This window comes from Adiantum capillus-veneris, chromosome 26, assembly GCF_014529385.1.
Source record: "Adiantum capillus-veneris isolate H3 chromosome 26, ASM1452938v2, whole genome shotgun sequence".
Classification (NCBI taxonomy): Eukaryota; Viridiplantae; Streptophyta; class Polypodiopsida; order Polypodiales; family Pteridaceae; genus Adiantum; species Adiantum capillus-veneris.
This window is the reverse complement of record NC_140956.1, coordinates 104,690,228-104,711,985: the sequence shown is the minus strand read 5'-3', so window position 1 is coordinate 104,711,985 and position 21,758 is coordinate 104,690,228. Positions and strand designations below refer to the sequence as shown.

At 42.0% G+C, this 21,758-nt stretch overlaps 1 protein-coding gene across 2 annotated transcripts; it reads right to left on the bottom strand.

Moving 5' to 3' along the window:
- Positions 1-1,583: 1,583 nt before the first annotated feature.
- LOC147423936 (BRCA1-associated RING domain protein 1-like) lies at positions 1,584-7,428 on the bottom strand. Of its 2 annotated transcripts, none has more exons than XM_086501664.1 (13): positions 7,096-7,428; positions 6,645-6,698; positions 6,491-6,561; positions 6,321-6,401; positions 4,613-5,169; positions 4,450-4,516; positions 4,205-4,341; positions 4,025-4,122; positions 3,750-3,933; positions 3,360-3,668; positions 3,121-3,286; positions 2,846-2,964; positions 1,584-2,494 (listed from the first exon to the last, which is right to left on the bottom strand). In XM_086501664.1, the coding sequence occupies exons 1-13, from the start codon at positions 7,191-7,193 to the stop codon at positions 2,165-2,167; spliced, it is 2,271 nt and encodes a 756-aa protein (XP_086357790.1). In that variant the 5' UTR covers positions 7,194-7,428; the 3' UTR covers positions 1,584-2,164. The 2 variants fall into 2 exon arrangements, with proteins under 2 accessions (XP_086357790.1, XP_086357791.1); XM_086501665.1 differs by lacking the exon at positions 7,096-7,428 and adding an exon at positions 6,921-7,082.
- Between the last annotated feature and the right edge of the window lie 14,330 nt (positions 7,429-21,758).

Here is a 21,758-nt window from a genome sequence, read left to right as displayed (position 1 = left end):
AAAATGGGCACGCTCATTTGGTTTTGTCTACCTGCTTCGTGGAGAAGTCTCAGACCAAGGCCTTTTCATGTACGAGTATGTGATCTTAACCAGGTAAATCAATTTCTAGTCTACATAGATGAAACAAGATTTGTAGCTCTTAATCACTTTGTCACAAGACCAAGCCTACTACAAAGCGAGGATGCTATTGTGCATCTCGATCTACAAGGTAAGACCAACTATTAATCAAGGCCCGAAGGTTTGAATTTCCCTTTGGATTACTAAGTAATCCCTTGAACTTTTCTTTCCCAACAAGAGCCTTTCAACAAGGAGTTCCAAAACATGGAGAATGTTGTCACACTCCACAATGTACTGTCATCCATGTGTGCCACAAGTGAGTCTTATGCACAAGCAACATGCATTTTTCAATCAAATGGATGAGGGAAGAGCAAGACTGTGTGTGAATTGTGGTGACTTAAGGTGTTGATATGGCAAAAAAATTCACGATGCTATTGTTAGTCGATGGTTGGTGAAAGAAAACGTTGTGTTTGGCACTACCTTTGTCGACATGTATGCCAAATGTGGTGCACTTCATAAAGCACAAAACATACTTGAGGAGCTTCCTCTCTAGGATGTCTCTTGGAATGCATCGAGTACAGGATATGCCCAAATTGGGTAGGGCCAAGGAGCTCCAAGCTATTAAGATCAATAGAGATCCCTTGATGAGACCCATCGGAGGCAAGTCGCGTGAGCTCGTTGTAAGAAGGTAGAATCGAAAGAATTGCAAGGTTTGAATAACTACATTCTATGAGGCAATAGCGCATGAGGAGAGAATGGAACGCATAACTACCTTGCTATTGCCCTCCTTTCGACCCTCTTGCTTTTCATCAAGACTAAATGACACAGCATTTAAGAGGGGGAGGTGAAGGGATCAATGAATGGGAAGTCCGCACGCAACCGTCGAGGCAATGTCCGCCGTAGATATCCTATTAAAACTAAACCCAACCAAGAACTAAACCCGGACACAAGGCTTGTCCAGGTTTAGTTCTAGGCGAATCCAAGTTTAGTGTTTGTAACACCATGAAAAATGGCGTTTTCACATGCACGGACGGACGTTGTGGTTAGCTCAAGCCTCAAAAGGCATTCGGGCACCAGGTCATGGGTTCCAATCCGGCCTCCTCACTTGCACCCCAAATTTTTGAGGGGGCTCACCCACCCCCGGATGCCCACCACCCTCCTCCACCGTCGATCCCCTTACCCACCCCCACATGCACAGCCGTGTTACTTAGTGTCGTGGCCCAAAACCCAACACCCAATCCTCCCAACTTACACAATCCTTGTATGGTAATTCCTGACACCATACTTTCCACTATTTCATTTTCTCTTGCATAAACTTTATATTTCTTCTTTAACAAAAGTAGCAACAAAAACTGAATCCAAAGAAAATAAGGCCGTATTATTGCAAGCCACTTTGCTTGAGGTTTTCCTCTCTCTCTCTCTCTCTCTCTCTCTCTCTCTCTCTCTCTCTCTCTCTCTCTCTCTCTGGCTCAGTTTTAGTATTTATGCCTCAACAGGCCTTTCAAACTGTAAATCGACCATAAGCATCTCGTACAACAAACTTCATATTTACCAACTTCTGCTTTCTAAGTGCCCATCTTCTCTATTTTCAACCGCAACCCATCAATAGGACAGTTTGCTCAGTAAAAGGCAACCTCAAATAATCAAGATTTACAAAAATTTAGCCTTGCAATCTCATCAAGAGCCCACATTCTAATCCCACGCTTACAAGAACAATGGGCTTTCCAAGAACATTAATACAATTGGCCTCCTTGCCTGCAACCTGATCTTTAAAGGAAAATTCCAATGACTTCAATGCAATTGGCCCTTTTGCCTACAACCTGCTCGACCTGATCCATGGAGGAAAGTTCCAATGACTTCAATGCAATTGGCCCCTTTGCCCACAACCTGATCTTAGAGGAAAGTTTCAATGACTTCAATGCAATTGGCCCCTTTGCCCACGACCTGATCTTAGAGGAAAGTTCCAATGACTTCAATGCAGCTGTCCCCTTTGCCCTACAAGTACAACCTGATCTTTGAAGGAACGCATGGTTGCAAGGCCAATATACACTCCTATTTCACAGCTTATGGTACAATTCTGAGCAGTGAAAGGTATAGCACTTAAAAGTCATTCAAAAGGCTGGAGCTCATAAGCTGCTACAGAGTCCAATATCCAAGTATGGCCAGCTACTTTAGCCCCCATCATACCTGCCAATGACTTGGCTTCAAGGTATTTACTCTTATTTAGCTCCTCCTTGTGACTTGCACTTGTGTCAGGGTACATGTCCTTGCTATATAATATGACAATACATTCCTTTTGATCCCTCTCTGACAAGTCTGGCATTTGAGCAAGAACTAGTCCTCCACCGTTTGTCAGGAGAGATTGCAAATCCGCTCTGTAAGCAGCAGTATACTCTCCCAAGAAATAGAATCTCAGACCATGGAAGAGCTTATGCATCTGCCAAACAATTTATCAACATCGTCATTACCATCAAACATCACCATCAACTATCAACATTCAAAACCCATTGCCATTTCAGAAAGAAACACTCATTCAAGGAAGCACTCCCAAGAAGTAGAATCTCAGACCAGGAAAGAGCTTATGCATCTGCCAAACTATCCATCATCACCATCAACTAAAAGCATTCATAACCCATTGCCTATTCATCAACAGTTCCTCATCGCCATCACTAACTATCAGCATTCATGCCCCCATTGTCATTCAAACAGAAACATTCAATCATGTAAAAACTACAAATACCGGTCTCTTATGCTTTGGTTTTCAACCCTCAGTCTTCAAAGAGCTTACCTTCGCAACTGCCATCCCTCGTGCATGGCGAGGTCCACCAATCATGCCATGAATGTCTAGATTGACCTCATAAGGCTCCTCATTCAGACACTGGTTTGCTGCTATGCATGCAGATATCCCTGCGAGTAAAAAGGTGCAACGTATTGGCAAGTACTCATCAGTCTGATATTGCCTTTCTATGAACATTTTTTTGATTAAGCATTTGACAGCTAGCCATATGTAGACTCTGCAAAAGAAAAATCATTCTACTTGGCAAAAAAGGAGAAACAGCTTACAATCAATTTTTAGGATCCATTTTCCCTCCAAATTTGCCATGAGATATTTGAAAGTTCTTCTGGCAGCACCAACTTCATCAGTGCCAACGATGAGATGGGTGACAAAAGAGCTCCATGTTTTCTCAATAGTTAGCCCAAAAGAGCTCACAAAGGTGGTCAATAACTCCTGAACATGACAACCATGGGTTACTAAAAAACTAAAGAAAGCAAGCCATAAGTACATTTCTGAAGCCACTTACATTTGCTCTGGGACTTAAACCGGTGCCACATATCACCCATTTTGAGAATGGCCATTGCTGTGAAGGCTCTCTATTACAGGTCTCCACCTCTCCAGGCAGCCGTGGAATGTATGCATCAACAGGAGCAGCAGCCACAGAACAGCCATTGCTTTGATGCCCACCCCCATCAGCATACAACACTTGGTTTGGCTTCTCATCTTTGAGCCCTGAATTAAGCACATGTACAGATGACTTTAAACTGCTTCCAGTTGGACCCTCATCAGGAAATCTCGACGCAATATGTTCAGGACAAAATACCAAAAAATTGCTCTGCATCCACCAAAAAAGCATTAACCATGGCATCCATGGCTTAATTATAAAGATATTGCAGAATCAGACAAAGCAGCTTACATCGTCCCATCTGCATGGTAAAGTGTGAGCACATGGATAGTGAAAGCTCTTGCGACATCGTTTCACATAGCAACCAAGCACAGCACCCCTCAGTCCACACACATGGCACTTTATCTTATGACCTCTTGCAACCTCTTGAGGAATATTTTTGGCAATATCATCCTCATAGTAAACACCAGGCGCCCTGCATAAAATGGAAAAAAAACAGTGGTGGTCTTAATGGCATCATCTTCAAACATTGCTACAATTAACAGAAAACTGAAGCTCAAACCCACCATTCAGCACAATTTTTATGTACACTAAAAATTTGGCCAGTTCGTTTGCTTCCACTAACAGCCACTCCCTTCTTATAGTGAATCATTGGCCCTGCCACCTGCATGAACCAGAAATCACATAAGCAATAGACTTAGAAAAACACCAGAAAAAGTAAACTTGTCATTGACCCTTTCAGATACCTTAGAATCAGAGGTGTGACAAAAAGCACATGTTACTCTCTCACTGCCTAAATCTGCTTGACTTGGCAGCATGCTGTTAAGCCTTGCATTGCCATCAACAAGCTGCTCATGTGCACTTCCAGCCTGCATTTCTACATCTGCAACATATAAAACGATCCAAAATTTTTGAGAGTGAAGCAAGTATTCACGAAAACACTAGCAAGGCATTTTAACACACCAAATGTATACAAGTAACAAAATTTAACCTTGTTTGTGGAAGCCAGGCAGGGTTTGATTCATTGGACCAGCATGCATTCCAATCCTCTCCTGGACCTGAGGTAGGGAGTAAATCATACAAATAATAACTTACAAGCATCTGTAATCTGAACTTTAGGAAGAATAAAAGAATGAACATAAATTCTATCTTACCTGTGCAGGATCATTAGAATGAAGGGGTGCACACTCATTTCTCTTTTCTAAAGAATCTCCTGAGGCCTTTGGTTGCTCACAGTTGGAACTTTGGATAGCCATTGACATAGGGACCTTCCCATCCTGTGAACTCACAGCTGATCCTGTACTCCTCACTTGTCCACCTATTCTAGCATGGGCAAAGAGTGGCTGCTTCTGTTGCTCTTGCAAGGTATTGGAGTTGATATCGACACTCATAGGGTCCAATGTGGGATCAGTGGTGGGAACTATATCCTCTATACTGGCATCAAGTACCTTACTTCTATCAGTTGGCAAAGGGGGACAAGGAAGCTGAATGCGCTTTGGTGCTGGAAAAAGCCCCCTACAAGGAAGCTCCATTGAAGAAGCATCTCTCTTTCTGCTGTCGGCGTTAGTGGCACCTGCAGAAATACTAGATAGCCGCTCCCTGTTTTCATACCTTCTCTGCCTCTTTAATGCACTAGGGCTTAAACATTCATCTTCTATCTTGACATTGAAAGCCATATCTGGGAGATTCTCCAATTGAGAATCTTCACTATCTGTTTCACAAAATTATCCCAGAATTACACAAAAAATCTTGACAACATCTTTGCAAGACGATGGGCCCCATAATACAATATTTGGAAGAGCAAATCTAAAAGAAAAATTAAATCACAACAAAGGGACCCCCTACTAGGTTTTTATTTGCACATATTACATCAATACAATGCCTAGAGTCATAGACTCCATCTTGATGTAGAAGGGATCAATTCTAACACATTCCTTGATGAAAAGCACAGAATTTACACAGTAGTGAAAATCTACATACAACAAAGAAACAAGGGTACTCTTAAGATGTAGGCACAAAAATCCCTCATACACAAACTTCCCCCCATTATAGTCGAAAGCTTAAAAGCGCTTTACATCAAGTTTATAATTGCAAAAGTAATTCCCTAACAAGCCATAATATGCATGTGAAACTCTTCCCATGAGAAGTACTTGTTTCACCATTGCCTGGCTTCTCGGCATTAATAGCCAAAACAACCAACAAAACACTCAATAATATACAATCACTAATACACAGCACACTCCTAATACCAAATCAAAAACATATCATACATAATGTGTGCTAATTACATTGCATGGAAGTTTCCATGCGCTATATGAATGCCCATATCATACATTCGTACAGTATACATTTGTGTGGTCATACTTATACAAATACAATCCAGCCTTTATTTGTAGTACCTTGATTTTGAGCCCACTCCCTCAATCAGTTTTCATAAGTTTGTTAGGCCCTTTAACCTTAGACCAAGGACTATATAACCTTAGACCTAGGTATAGTCCTAAGTCGTGAGATAATTTGCAAATGGTCTTTACTACATTAAAGAGTTTTTTTTTCAAAGCACACCATATTTATCCAACCATATAAGATAATTTGAAATACACAATATTTTCCATACAAAACCATGTTGTATTTAACTGTACGACCATACAATGACAACCCTATTATATTGTAAACCTTTTCCAAATTTGTGATGATCACTGATGCACACAGCCACATATAATTAATAAAACAGCAGTGTCAAAACAGCACACATTATATATCTTGAATTGCAGTTGTAGCACTAAAATACTTCAGAGTTGCTTAAATGATTGGGCCGAAGATGCAAGAAAACTCCAAAAACTGAATAACTGCTTAAGACCTTACTTGCAACAACAGGCCCTGCAGCAGACTCCATATCTTTAAAGATATCAACCAAATTATCCATTTCGGGTGCAAACCTGGCCTCTGCACCATTAAACAGAACTCATTATAATGGTATAGCTGGAAATTTTAACTAGTTTTACCAGGCAATGGGCTGCTAAAGGTTGACTTACGGCGTGTGGCAGCTGGATGTTTGCATTGTGGACAAGCTGACATCTCTTTCATGGATTGGAGAAGGCAGGACCTTTAATTGCAAAACCAAAAACAAAATAATTTATCACGCGAACATTTTCACCAAAAGAGAAGATTTCTAGCAAGTATACTTACATGCAAAAATGGTGGTTGCAATGGAGACAGGCAGGTTTCTGAAAGAGCTGATTGCTGCACACATAGGAAAAATCAAACAAGAATACAAGGCAAACAATGTACCGAGAGATTGAAGATTCATTTCCTTCGCAAACCCATCTCAGTAGAACCAAAATTTGGAATTTATGAACTCTGTAATCAATGAGTGAGAAAACTACAGCTTGGGTTGTGCTTAGAGCGTGTCTCACAATGCTCTGATTCCGCAAATTTAACCCTCAATGCAGGGAAAGTCATTACACAGAATGAAGGCACGCACGCAGCAGCACAACACCCCCTTCGAAAATGAGTCTGCCACTTGTTGAAACGTAAGGGTGAAGGTGAAAAGAAACCACAAAAGCAGGAACGTTGGCACTTGCCGAACTTAGGAATTACGTATTGTGCTAGATCTGAAACACAGTATGAGATGATTTACCACAGAGAGCAAGTCAGCGCCTTTCTCAACTTGCTAACATGGGTGTGAATATCGGGAGGATGCAGAGGGTGCTGTGGAGACTGTGGAGGAAACGCCATGGCTACAATCAGCTCCAAAGGCAAATGGATCTCCAAGGACTTGTCCCTTGTCCACGCGCAGGGGGTTTGTTGCGTGAGCACGCCTGCTACTTTCACGCAACACGCCTGTTACTGTGTGTGTGTGTGTGTGTGTGTGTGTGTGTGTGTGTGTGTCCGCGCACGCGTGCTTGCTTGTGTGTCCCGCCGACCTTCGGCTCTCTTGGTGAGTAGAAATTGCCCACCTCCACTAGTGCCTATGGTAAAGTAAACCAATGGCCACATCTAAACTCTCAACTTTTCAAATTTCAAATTTTTGAATTTTGGCGGATGCTATGAGAGGGATTTGGGGGTCCGGGCCGAATGAGCCTTTGCTTGTGGAGAAAACTTTTCATTTTGTGCCTTCTAAGTTCTTGGTTATGGCCTTCCTCAAGGATTTTTGTACGTTGTTGCATCTTTGAGGGATTTTACACAATACACAAATGCTAAACAATAGGGTAAAGGGGCCATATTATGAACTTTTAAGCGGGGTGCTTCAGCTGCAGTATAAATAGAAAAAGCTGGTACAAAAACCCCTTCTTTTTTGTGTTTTTGCCCTAAAGGTGGATCAAGCCTAAGCCTGGATCGCTAGGTGTCCTGCCACATGCTCCAATAGGGCTCACATCTGAGCTTTGCATTGGAGGCTTGAAAATTGTACTTTTAAATTTTTTCTTTTTTACATTTTTGGGGGTCATTGACAACGTCCCATCCACCCCTTCTACATGTCAAGAGATCACTAGAAGTTATTTAAAATCAAGCCAATCAGGACCACCTGCTTCTGGGTTTCATGTACTGCTAGTCACCCTCGTGAAATAATGTTGTTTCTCCAGTAGTGGTACAATGCCACTCCAGCTCCAGAGCGCACAGAGAAGCCAACGCGATGGAGCTGAGCAACAGCCAATGTGAGAAGAGCTATCGCGTGCCCATGAAACCCCTTTGCATGCAGAAAATTGTGCACTTGCTAGAGAAGAGCTCGCACTGATTTCGACCCACTCACGGCAACGTTTCCAAGGCTAGAGTTGCCATTGATCGAGCGTGCGTTGAAGTCGAGAAGAGCTGCAAGATCGCCCTCATCTTGTGTATCGATAGTCTCTCAGCTTGCTGCTTCTGCATGGATAGGGAGTCTTTTTGCAACATAAAAGGTGAGGTGTCCATCCTCTACGCTTCTCCCTTTCTTCTCTACTTAGTTTATCTTCGTTTTCTCAACTACGCACCCTCTACAAGTCCATTAAATGATTGATTTCAAGGGAGTTTCATCACTGTGAACAACCTACTTCCTTCTTCATCAATCATGGTCAAGGCGAGCTTCTTGCTCATGGCATTTGAGCCTCATTGACAATTAGGATGTTCAATAAGTAGCTTACCATCTACGCCACCTGAAAATGGTTCAGAGTTTCCTGGCCCAACCAATTCATTTTTCTCAGGGTGTAACATTTAATGGCCTAAAATCTTATTTGTAGCGGAAATTAGCATGAACATAGTGGGCATTTCATTAGAATAGATTCCTAATGAGAATTACAAGAGTGCTTGGGTGGAGAGAGCAACAAAAAGCATAACACCTAGTTAGATAGCATCGACAATACTTTCAAAAGAGAGAGCAATTAAACTATTGACAACAGTTGAGGACCGGATTTGCATGGAGCCGGTCCCCCCTCCAAAAGGCTTTGTATTATGGTTTCTCCCATCAAGAGAGACATTGTACAATACAATTCTTTGTGTTCCTTCAAGACTAGCTAGTGCAATGAAGATGAAAGCTTCATACACCAAGCAAAACACTTAATCAAACACAACTTGAATTATCCCCGTTCTCAGACCCAAGACCTCACACACCTTCAAAGATGGTGAGAGCTAGCAGGGTATGAGAGTAGATTGAGAGGAAAAAGAAGTATCTTACGAGAAAGAAGTACATCTCCTCACATAATCACTCATATTAGCATAGCTTAGCTTAGTAATTAGCTTGGTAGAGAAGATGAGCATGCATTGAAGCTTGGCTCTTGGTTGGATTTGCATCCACATGCCAAGAGAGTGTTGATGTAGGCTTCTATCTCACAAGCTTGGAGTAGGTGATGAGCTCTCCATTAAAGCTTGGGAGGAGATAGAGTGTTTTTCCTTCACACATGGTCAAGTGTGTCAGTGTGAGAGTGGAATGCCCAGCAAAAATCAGCCCCCCCTCTCTCTTGGGCGAGCCCTAGCTGCTAAGTTAGGCTGGCTTTTTCCTCATTGGACCTCCCCAGGTCAAGCCAATAGGAATTAAGCAGCATAAGTGATAGCCTTCTGACATGTGTCCCCCTTTCCCCTTTTGTGAGAGCTTTAGATAATTAAATAATTAAACTAAACTCTCATTGGACCCCTTTGCCTCCTGGCCAATAGGAATCAGGCAAGCCATGGGGCTTCTGAATGCTCATTGGACCCCTTGGGAGACTGCCCAATAGTCTTCTAGGACACTTAATTCTTATTGGTTTCTTTTATTAAATGTTTTTAAATTAATTAAACTAGATTTACTCTAGCTTAATTCTCATTGGTCCACTTCAATGGTCTTCCAATAGGAATTGGGCACACCTTGTGGGCATCTGGCCTAGGGAGCTGACATGTGTCCCTCATTCCCTTTGTGTAAAGGGAGCCTGTGTGTGTGTGTGTGGTTTTCTCTCTCATCCCCTAGCTTTGGGGCTCGCCCCCTCCCATGTAGGGATGCAGAAAGACTTTTTGGGCACACACACTAAGCATCCAATTTTCCCTAAGGTTGACCTTTGGACACAACCTTTGAATTTTGGAACCTTAGCATTTTGGAAGTCTTAATGGGCTAAACCTTAGGGTCTTTTTAGCCCGTTGTTTCACATGGCTCTTCTGCAGATGGCCCCCCCTTTGGATCCCTATTTTCCCTCCTTTGGATCCCTACTGTGGCCGGTCTGCTAACTTAACCAATATTCTAGCTTTTTCTCCCTTGGCACTTCCCCACATTAAATGATCAATTTAATATGAGAAAATCATTTAGGAGAATTAGATATTGATTATTATGACATTACCTCTCTCTTGAAATCATAGTCGTCCTCGACTATGGTGTAGAGAAGATAAAGCATATGCATGAGTCCTTTTCTTAGCGGGTAGAGGATCCCTATGTTACCCTACGACATCATTCCATAATGGATGACTAGTCCATTTGGCGCTTGAGAGCCTGAGGCTGCCGCAAGCATGTCTGCACATTAGTCCTATCAGTCTTCCATAGTAGAGTGACAAGCTCTACTTGGTGTTTGGGAGACGTCGTCTCCACAAACTTGATCTAAGCATGCATACTACTTTATTTTTGTGCACAAATAAGGAAAAAGAGAGTCTTATAAGACAAAAAATTTTGTTCATTTTCTAACATTTTGTACATTTGCTTACTCTTGGGAAGCATTGTAAGCATTGACAAGGTTTAGGTTATCCTTTAATTGTATGCCTTGCATCCATCTAGCATCTTCAAAAGGATAATTCTTAAACTTAATAAGATATCGTCGGATAGTCTTACCGCCTCTTAATACCTTGTCTTCATGTCGGAGAATGGACTCGGGCTGCAGCACCTCCTCGTGGTCCTCGATCTCCGGTGGGTCTTCAATAGTTGGTTCTTGAGGTGGCTCTCCTTTGTAAGGCTTTAAGAGGCTCACATGAAAAGCATTGTGTATGAGCCAATGATTGGGCAACTTAAGTTGATAGGCCATCTCATTGATTGGCCTAAGAATCTGGAAGGGACCATAGTACCTTTTTGCTAGTTTAGCATAGTACTTTTGGTGGCCCGTAGGATTCTTGCCCGTCGTGTGCCTTAAGCGAGCCTTGGGAAACTTTAACAAGACCCAATCGTTTTCTTTAAAGGCTTGGGCTCTTCTGTGCTTGTCAGCAGCAGCCTTTTGCCTTTGCTGTGAGATAGAGATAGCATCCTTAATCTTTTGGAAAGATTCCTGTAGGTCTCGGCTATACTCATCTGCAGCGAAGATCTTCCCATGTACCTTAAGTAGCAAGGGACTTTTTGATCTTCCCTCAATTACCTCGAAAGGTGCTTTTCCTGTAGAAGTATGTACAGTGTTATTGTAAGCATACTCTACTAAGGGTAAGTACTTCTCCCATTGGGATCTTTGATCTACTTCCGTTACATAGGCTTTTAGTAGATCGAGAATAGTTAGGTTAGCTATTTCACTTTGGCCATCAGTTTGTGGATGATAGGCCGAAGAGAAGTTTAGCCTTGTTCCTAAATTCTCAAAGAGACCCTTCCAGAAATTACTGGTCATTCTAGGATCTCTATCCGACACTATGGACATTGGCAAGCCATGGTACTTGAAAATTTGTGCAATGAAGAGGGTTGCCATTTGATGGGCTTTGATAGTCTTTTTGACAGGTATAAAATGAGCTTGTTTACTGAACCTGTCTACTATCGTCCATATTCCCGTATTCCCATGGATAGACTTAGGCAATCCAAAGATAAAATCCATGGATATGCTCTCCCACGGTGAATTAGGGATTGGCAAGGGTTGAAGCAATCCAAGTTGCTTCCCTCTATCAAATTTTGTCTTTTGACATACCACACATTTGGAAACATACTCATGTATGTTCACTTTCATGGTAGGCCAATAGAAATATGTTTCAATTCCCTTTAGGGTAGACTGAATCCCTCTATGCCCCGCATATGGGGGAGCATGAGATTCATACATTACTTTCTCACGTAGTGAGTTAGTAACGCATAGTCTATTGCCATAGAGAAGATAGCCATCTTGTAAAGTAAATGGTTCTTCTTTCTTCCCTAAGGCAAGGGCTGAAATCACATCTCTAAAATCGGGATCAATAGCATACTCATCTATCATTAAAGATAGATCATTGTGAGTTGCTATGGAAACCGCATTCACTCTCGGTCGTCTTGAGAGTGCATCGGCTACTTGATTATGCTTGCCAGCAATGTGAGCAATATGAAAATGAAATTGCGAAAGGAAATTTGCCCACCTCATTTGTTTGTCGGAGAGCTTGGTCTGCGTCATGAAGTACTTAAGACTTTGGTGATCCGTTCGCAGAATAAAAGGAGTCCCCAATAAATAGTGCTTCCATGAGTCTAAGGCATGTAGAACTGCAAGGAGTTCTTTTTCGTATATGCCTAGAGCTTGCTCAACAGGGTCGAGCCTTCGACTCTCATAGCCTATGGCGTGCCCTTCTTGGAGCAAAACAGCCCCAAGGCAATCACCACAAGCATCACATTGGACCTCAAATGGTTTTGTGAGATCCGGTAGTGTAAGCACAGGTTGAGAGATAAGCTTTTCTTTAAGCTTTTCGAAAGCATTGTTCTCCTTAGCAGACCACGTATACCTAACATTTTTCTTTGTTAGGTCATGTAATGGTCCCGCAATTTGTGAGAACTTTTCTATGAAGCGTCTATAGTATGCACACATACCTATAAAGCTTCTTAGTTCATGAAGATTCCTTGGTTTAGGCCATCCTTTTATTACCTCTAACTTGGATGGATCCATTTGGATTCCATCTTGAGAGATAATGTGACCTAAATATTGAATCTCTTGCAAGAAAAATTCACTTTTCTTTCGATTAACATAAAGTTTATTCTCTCTTAAAACTTGAAATATTACCTGGAGGTGTTGCTTATGTTCCTCTAATGAATTAGAGTAGATGATAATATCATCAAAGAACACTCCAGTGAAGGTTCGATGAGGTCTGAACAGCTTCTCCATCAAGCGGTTAAATGTGGCTGGTGCATTAGTCAAGCCAAAAGGCATGACAATGTATTCGTAAAGACCAAATGTAGTACGAAATGCGGTCTTTACAATGTCTTGATCAACTATCCTTATTTGATGATAGCCACTTTTTAGGTCAATCCTACTGAAGTAGGTCGATCCTTGTAGCTTATCAAATAGGTCTTCTACCCGTGGAACAGGAAACCTATTCTTGATAGTGATCCTATTTAGTGCTCTATAGTCGACACACATACGATATGTGCCGTCTTTCTTTTGCACTAATAGCACAGGTGAGCAAAATGGAGATGAGCTAGGCCTAACCATGCCCTTCTCAATTAACTCATGCACTTGCCGCATAATCTCCTCTTGTTGAGCTTGAGAAACTCTATAAGGAGGTTTGTTAGGCGGTGAACTTCCTGGAAGAAGTTCAATTGCATGGTCGTCATTACCTCGTTTAGGAGGTAGCTCACAAGGGATGTCGTCAATAAAGACATCTTGAAACCCCTTGAGAAAATTGGATAACTCTAATTCCTTTTGGTTGCTTTTATTTTCTTTTGCTAAAGCATTAGGTTCATTTTGAGAATCTTTAACAAAAATCATGTACACGGAAATAGAGCTCTTTATTGACTTGTTGAAAGCTGGTGTATGTACAATGGGGATGGTGTTACCCATCTCCCTAGCATCTATATACATGTCCTTTTCCCTGAACTTAAAGGAGATTCTCCTTTCAGGAAATTTAACATGGGCAGCCAAACGGTCAAACCATGGTGCCCCTAGGATTACATCCTCATGCTTGAGAGGAGAGATAAAGAAATCCTCTTTGTCCACATAGCCTTGGACATGAAGCCTCAATTTCCCGATTAAGGGAGTGACTGAAGCTTCTTGCCCCTTGAAGGCACTGTCTGCGGGTAGGATATCTCCCATCTCGTAGGATTGTATGCCTAGCTTGGTGGCTAACTCCATAGATATGAAATTGTGAGTAGAACCAGGGTCAAAGAGAATAAAAGCATCATGTTCTCTTACCTTTCCCCAAGCATGGCATAGAGGAGATCCTTTGTGGTGAGTTTGGTGAATCTCCTCCTCTTGGATTTCAACCAAAGAAGCTCTAGGAGGATCTTGGCGGTTGTTCTTTTGGGGACAAGCGCGGTACGCATGCCCTTGTTCGCCGCACTTGAAACACCGGTTATCTTTACGATAACGCTCAAGCTCTTCAGGAGAGAGTTTATTCTTTCCTTTGTAAACTCCCTTCTCTTTAGCTTTGTTGGAATTGCCCTTAGGAGACTTTTGGACATTGTCCTTCCCCTTAGGCTCATTGGAACCTTTGTTTTCCGGGGGCTTATTATTTCTTTTACCCCCCGTTTGGAAATTGATTTGCGAGGCCACCATAGTATGGTGTATTACCGCCGATATGGTACGTGGCCTTTGGGAGTTGACATACTCCGCCATTTCTTCGGTTAAGCCCGCACAAAATTGTTGCTTTTGCTCTCCAAAATCCAACTTTTTGAAGACAGTGGCTTTGAGTTGTAGGTCCCAAAACTTGTCTACATATTTGTGGATGGATTCATTGGGAGAGAGCTTTAAGCTTCGCCATTCGGTGAGTACTTTGTCTTTGGCATCGGTGGCCAAAAACTGCTTCATAATGGAAGCTCTTAAAGCCTTCCATGTTCGTGGAGCTTCACCGTTGGCTCGTAGGCTAGACCACCATTGTCTGGCGGACTTTTGAAAGTGCATAGCTACATGGCGTAGCTTAGAGGACTCCGTGAAGCCCTCATCTCCAAACGCCGCATCGAATTGCTGGATAAAGGCCAAAACTTTGTCTGTAGCACCGAAGGTGCCATCATAGGTAAGGAAAGAGATGCTCTTCCCTCCCTCTTTGAATTTCTTCAGCTTGGACGACCTCTTCCATGCGGCATAGGATTTCCTATGGCCTCTTCTTTTTGATGGTTCAAAAGTTGCACCATCACTTTCTTCAGAAGATGAAGAATTTGAAGAAGGTGGAGAAGAGGGTGACCTCTTTCTCGCCTTTTTCTTGTCTTGATCTTTGTCGTCTTCACCATAGCTTTCATAAGAGGAAGAGGATAAAGAAGATGGAGAAGAGGGTGTCCTCTTTCTCGCCTTTTTCTTCTCTTGCTTTTTATCATCCCTCTTTGAATTATGGCGTGGAGAAGAGTGTGATGGTCTTCTCCGCTTTGGTGGTGATGGAGAGCGTTTAGCCCGCCGTCTTCGTGGAGCCATCTCCGCCGAGGTGGCGGGAGACTCGCTTCTTTCTCGTTCCTTCGGTGGAGGCTCTTGAGTTCTCCTTTGGGAAGGAGATGCATCATCAAGAAGTAAGTTCTTGAGCCCTTCATATGGATTCTCTTCTTCTTCCCGAATCGGAGAGAGACCTCTTTTGGTAGTCTCACAAGGAGGCTTCCTAGGTGTTCTCTCGTCATGGTGATGAGCTTGGAGAATCCCGTGAGCACGGAGCTGCCGTTGCACTTCACTTTGGAGAGATGGATTGCCCATGGCTTGTTGAAGCCTAGAAACAAGATAATTAACAAGCATTGAAGCATCATTAGTAGCTTGCTCATGAGCAAAATCAAAGTTATCAACATTAATTTCACTCTCTTTAATATTGTCAGCCATTCTAACAATTTTTAGGTGTAAACTTTTTAGGTGTACTTTGGCACTTCAAGCCCTAGTTGCTACTCCTCTTTACCCCTTTAGAAAAAGCACTCAAGCTACTGTACCCGCGGCTCGAATACCATTAATTGCAAGGAATAGAAGAGAGGGTCTTTCGACACCAAAACAGCACCGGCTCCTGTCAAGCTTCTAATAGCTCAATAGTGGTTAAGCCGTAGGCAAGCCCCGTAGGACTCCACTATTAAGACCATAGCTCTCGACGGTGATGCCCCGTTAACTGCACAAAGGCAGGCGCACTGCAAGGCTGAAAAATCCCTATTCTACTTACTCACAGGCAATTAATAATACCAACCATTTGTAGCTAGCTTGAGGACCTCCCTTCTTGAGCAAGAAAAGAGAAACCTTGAGCTCTGATACCAATGTAACATTTAATGGCCTAAAATCTTATTTGTAGCGGAAATTAGCATGAACATAGTGGGCATTTCATTAGAATAGATTCCTAATGAGAATTACAAGAGTGCTTGGGTGGAGAGAGCAACAAAAAGCATAACACCTAGTTAGATAGCATCGACAATACTTTCAAAAGAGAGAGCAATTAAACTATTGACAACAGTTGAGGACCGGATTTGCATGGAGCCGGTCCCCCCTCCAAAAGGCTTTGTATTATGGTTTCTCCCATCAAGAGAGACATTGTACAATACAATTCTTTGTGTTCCTTCAAGACTAGCTAGTGCAATGAAGATGAAAGCTTCATACACCAAGCAAAACACTTAATCAAACACAACTTGAATTATCCCCGTTCTCAGACCCAAGACCTCACACACCTTCAAGATGGTGAGAGCTAGCAGGGTATGAGAGTAGATTGAGAGGAAAAAGAAGTATCTTACGAGAAAGAAGTACATCTCCTCACATAATCACTCATATTAGCATAGCTTAGCTTAGTAATTAGCTTGGTAGAGAAGATGAGCATGCATTGAAGCTTGGCTCTTGGTTGGATTTGCATCCACATGCCAAGAGAGTGTTGATGTAGGCTTCTATCTCACAAGCTTGGAGTAGGTGATGAGCTCTCCATTAAAGCTTGGGAGGAGATAGAGTGTTTTTCCTTCACACATGGTCAAGTGTGTCAGTGTGAGAGTGGAATGCCCATCAAAAATCTGCCCCCCCTCTCTCTTGGGCGAGCCCTAGCTGCTAAGTTAGGCTGGCTTTTTCCTCATTGGACCTCCCCAGGTCAAGCCAATAGGAATTAAGCAGCATAAGTGATAGCCTTCTGACATGTGTCCCCCTTTCCCCTTTTGTGAGAGCTTTAGATAATTAAATAATTAAACTAAACTCTCATTGGACCCCTTTGCCTCCTGGCCAATAGGAATCAGGCAAGCCATGGGGCTTCTCAATGCTCATTGGACCCCTTGGGAAACTGCCCAATAGTCTTCTAGGACAATTAATTCTTATTGGTTTCTTTTATTAAATGTTTTTAAATTAATTAAACTAGATTTACTCTAGCTTAATTCTCATTGGTCCACTTCAATGGTCTTCCAATAGGAATTGGGCACACCTTGTGGGCATCTGGCCTAGGGAGCTGACATGTGTCCCTCATTCCCTTTGTGTAAAGGGAGCCTGTGTGTGTGTGTGTGGTTTTCTCTCTCATCCCCTAGCTTTGGGGCTCGCCCCCTCCCATGTAGGGATGCAGAAAGACTTTTTGGGCACACACACTAAGCATCCAATTTTCCCTAAGGTTGACCTTTGGACACAACCTTTGAATTTTGGAACCTTAGCATTTTGGAAGTCTTAATGGGCTAAACCTTAGGGTCTTTTTAGCCCGTTGTTTCACATGGCTCTTCTGCAGATGGCCCCCCCTTTGGATCCCTATTTTCCCTCCTTTGGATCCCTACTGTGGCCGGTCTGCTAACTTAACCAATATTCTAGCTTTTTCTCCCTTGGCACTTCCCCACATTAAATGATCAATTTAATATGAGAAAATCATTTAGGAGAATTAGATATTGATTATTATGACACAGGGCTAACTTTACTGCCATACAATTTGAAAATATTCACAAATTCACCGGTATTTTCTCCCATTGCATCCTCCTGAAATAGTTTTTGATACGTCGAGATGTGCAACACCAAGCCTGTGGGGCCCTCTTCGTCATCATCATCACTTTGTTGACTGGTTTTCTTTAAGCAAAGAACAGGCATGAGTTGAGGATAGGTTGAGCTTTTTGAGATGGCGTTAGCAATTTCTTCTCGTCAGGCACTCTGTGGCTTTGTGAGCCCTCAAGTATGTATTCTAACATCTACCATAACCGCAATGAAGTTTGCACCCTCCTTGTCATTTGTTTCTTCCACTCATCTTAGCTTTGTGGACTATTGTTTGCTTCTAGGAAATCAAACATGTTACTGAGAAGTTCTTTCCTTGGAGAGTATATGGCCAAAGCTCTTACGAGTGGCTCCTTGTGCCATTTGAGCATAAAAGCAGTAAAGGTTTCGTTGAGGGCAGCATTCACGGCACCAATGTCAATGACTCGGGATGAAATTAAGGGTGCAAGGAATTGCCTTGATTTTTTGTAAATAACTATCTATCACACACTCATTTTTTGTTGTTGAATGGCTATCTATTACAAGCATTATCACATTCTAGCTTTGTCCAATCTCTGAAGTGTAAGTATTTTGCAGACAACTAATGATTTGCGAGCGAATCACTCAGAATTGGTCTCAACAAAGCCACACAAAGTGCTCTTCCTAGGGTTGTCCAACATCGTAAGAGGTGAGGTTGCTCTAGCAAATCCTCACTCATCAATTATGATTCCTAATGGGTGGTTTCTTATTGTTGTTTGTTTTTCTTGTGCTATGCATGCTTATCATTCTTACTATGCCCAGTCATTTAGTTAAGGTTAGTAGTTGCACAAAAGATGTTAAATTTGAAGCACAAAGAGCTCCAAGGCGAGAGGTGGAACGACAAGCATTTGAGATCGAACAATAAATTATACAAGGAGATTTCAAAGTGCAATGGTAACTTAGAAGTCCTCAAACAAAGAATCCCTCCATGGTGCAACAAGCGGATCTCCATGAAGAAGTAGAGAAAATTTACCACAAAGAGGATACCGAAAAATTCTGCAAGGCTGAAGAAGACAAGGTGACGAAGATTGAAGACACTATGCATGAAGTTCCAGAAGTACCTCAAGGGAAACAACCTATTTTAAAGGCCATGTCTCAAAAAAAAACACAACAAGAGATCGGTCTTGAAGTTCGAGTACCAAATGATGTTCCATGTTCAATGAGGACTTCAGAAGAAGACAAACCAAAAGAAGCCAATGAAAGTGAAATAAAAGATAGAGACAAAGAGTTGGATCGGCCTAAAACTTCAAGGCCAAGTGGAAGATTATGCCCAACATGTTACCATATACATGTGGTAGTGATGTGTGTGAACACACTAGGACCGCCGGGGGCATTTTTTCCCTCTTTAGGAGGTTTTTTCCCCCGTGCATTGTATATATGCCCATCACTCTAGGGTTATCTATTTTTCCATTGCACACTAAGTAACACATTCTCTATTGTGTGCCTTGAGCTTCCTTCGTCTTCTCCAAGCTGGAGTTTGCACCTCCCGTTGTAAGTTCACCACCTACAACAACGTTGCAAATAAAATCATGGGAGAGTACCTTACCACCCTTGCAACTAGATGAAACGCATAGGGAGGTAGAAAACTATTGGTTACAGCCTTCACCCATAACAACTTGGAGCAATTGGTTTCAAAAGCCGACAACATCGTTCCAAAAGGTATGCTCTACCCAAGGAAGGGGGGAGTGTTTGCTGACATCCATCATTCACTTGCTTCCCTCTCAACCTTCCTCCCTGACCTCTCAATCACCAATCTTAGGGAATTTATATACATAGCCTTATACTAGTTCTAGCAAACAAAAAAATAAAAATAACAAATAGTAAAAGAGCAAGAGCGACTAGCAATGAGAGATTCACCATGTCACATCAAGAAGCGCACAAAAACAATTCTTATGTTTAAAGACCTAACCAAATCTATCTGTATTCTCAGAGATGGCTAGTTCACCAGATGCATACGCTTCTATTTTTTATGAAAGGTACCCTTTTTATTTTTCTCAAGTGTTTCACATATGCTACCCTGTACTTTCTTGCAAATGGGATTTGGTAGAGAGACTTGCACGTGAGAGAAATTTTGAGGAGTTAGAATGGCTGATACGTCTATGGTTAACTAGTGATCCCTACCCAGTAGCGAATGTTTCTCCAGTGGCACATGCTTATTCTTTTGCACAAGATGAGTATCCATGCATAGCGAGGTTCTTGATTAACACGCTTGCACAAGAGGATGCTGAAGAAGAAATAATAGAGACCGAGGAAGACTATGGCCTCACGGAAAATAATTACGTTTATCTAGATGATGAAGATAGAGGCCTAGCCTTAGGGATGCTACTCGGTTTATATAATATCCTCTTTCCTTTATTCTAAAACGGATGACATATATGTAGGTTAGGGGTCTGGATTGTGTTTTGAGTTTGTTTTCTAGGATTTTTAATTTTTTCACACTGACATGCCTCTTAGAGGTATAGTGCCTTGTTGTTTGTTGATATTGTTATGTAGGACTTATATGGATTTCCATCCACTTGGATGAGGACATCTGCTTCGACAAAATGAGCAACTCCATACCTCCGGGTGTACTACTTTCCATGATTCATGTTGGTGGATATGTATAATTGCTAATTGTGGTATTTCATGGTTTGTTTGAGTGCAATAGTTATGTTTTTTATCTGCCATTATAGATGTATAAATTTGTCTTTTCTTAAGTTGATTGAACTAGAGTTTAATCTTATAGATGAGCCTTGAGATTAGGAGACCGTGACTTTAGGTTAAGACCACTAGGCCTAGTTGATAAAATTATATGAGTGCTTGAGACCTTAGGAATGTTTTAGGCATAGAGGATCTTGCTCACTTAAACAACAAAAGTCACTAGCGAGAATACCAAAGAAATGGAATCAAAAAACATAAGTGCCACAAATGAAAAATCTTACGCTAGAAGAGAAATCCTGGCTTGATTTGGTACTTCACTCACATGTATCGTCTATGGTACTAGAGCCCTAGAGGTTCCCAGTGTGGGCGCTTTTCCTTGAGAAGCAAACAGCCCCGGACATACAAAATAAGCACACACGTCAAATGATTGTGAACCAAAGTTTTAAAAAATAAAAATAAAAAGACATTTAAAAAACTTCCATCGAGCTTACAGTTAAAATTTCAAGCATTTGTTTGGAGTTTTGAGAGCTAGTTGGCTAATCAAAGCTGAAAAGCACAATTAGGGAATCTTGCATTTAGATAATCTTCTTAGCTTAGCTAGTACTAGAGTAGTTGTTTTTACCTTAGTCATAGCTAACTAATTGATAAACTCGTCCATAAGCTCAAAACTCTTGATTGATTAGTTTCATCAAAGTGCAATTTATTTGTCCTTAATGGCAGTCTAGCATTTCATAAATCTTGCATTTACTCATTTCCACATATACTTTACATTCCTCTCATGATTTATTGCCATATAATTCCGTTTGCATAAAACAATGACTTTGCCTTACAGATTCAAATCCCGATGCTCTACAACATGGACAAAACGGGCTTTCTCTCACTAGCTTCCGAGGGCGGAATCTACATCAAGAAGGGGGGCATGCTACCACCAAGAAACCACCTTTTATGTAGCCATGGGCCGGGCTTGTCGGACCCGCTAGTAGTGTATTATGTTATTGGCCAGGCTTGTTGGTCAGATAGGAATGGTTAAGAGTGATTGCCGATGAGAGGTGCACTCTAAAACTAGAACCTATAATGTTTGGGTAAGATTGGCTAAGTGTGGGCGCCTAGATGTGAATGGGCAAGCTCAAATAAAAGTCAATCTAAACATAAAATACCTCATTCTCTCATTTGTGCAATGCAAGAAGAGTGCTCTTGCTCCATCTCCTTCTCCGTCTCCTTTGTGTACCAGTGTGTGTGTGTGTGTGTGTGTGTGTGTGTGTGTGTGTGTGTGTGCGCGAGAGAGAGAGAGAGAGAGAGAGAGAGAGAGAGAGAGAGAGAGAGAGAGAGAGAGAGAGAGAGAAAGTGATCGAGCTTTGTGGCGACATGACGGCGATGAGGCGGTTGAGCGCGGTGCGGCGGCGGCTCCCTCTTCTTTGTGGCAAGGAATCCTCCACATCAGCAAGTGTAGAGCGGTGAGAGACACACCATTGTC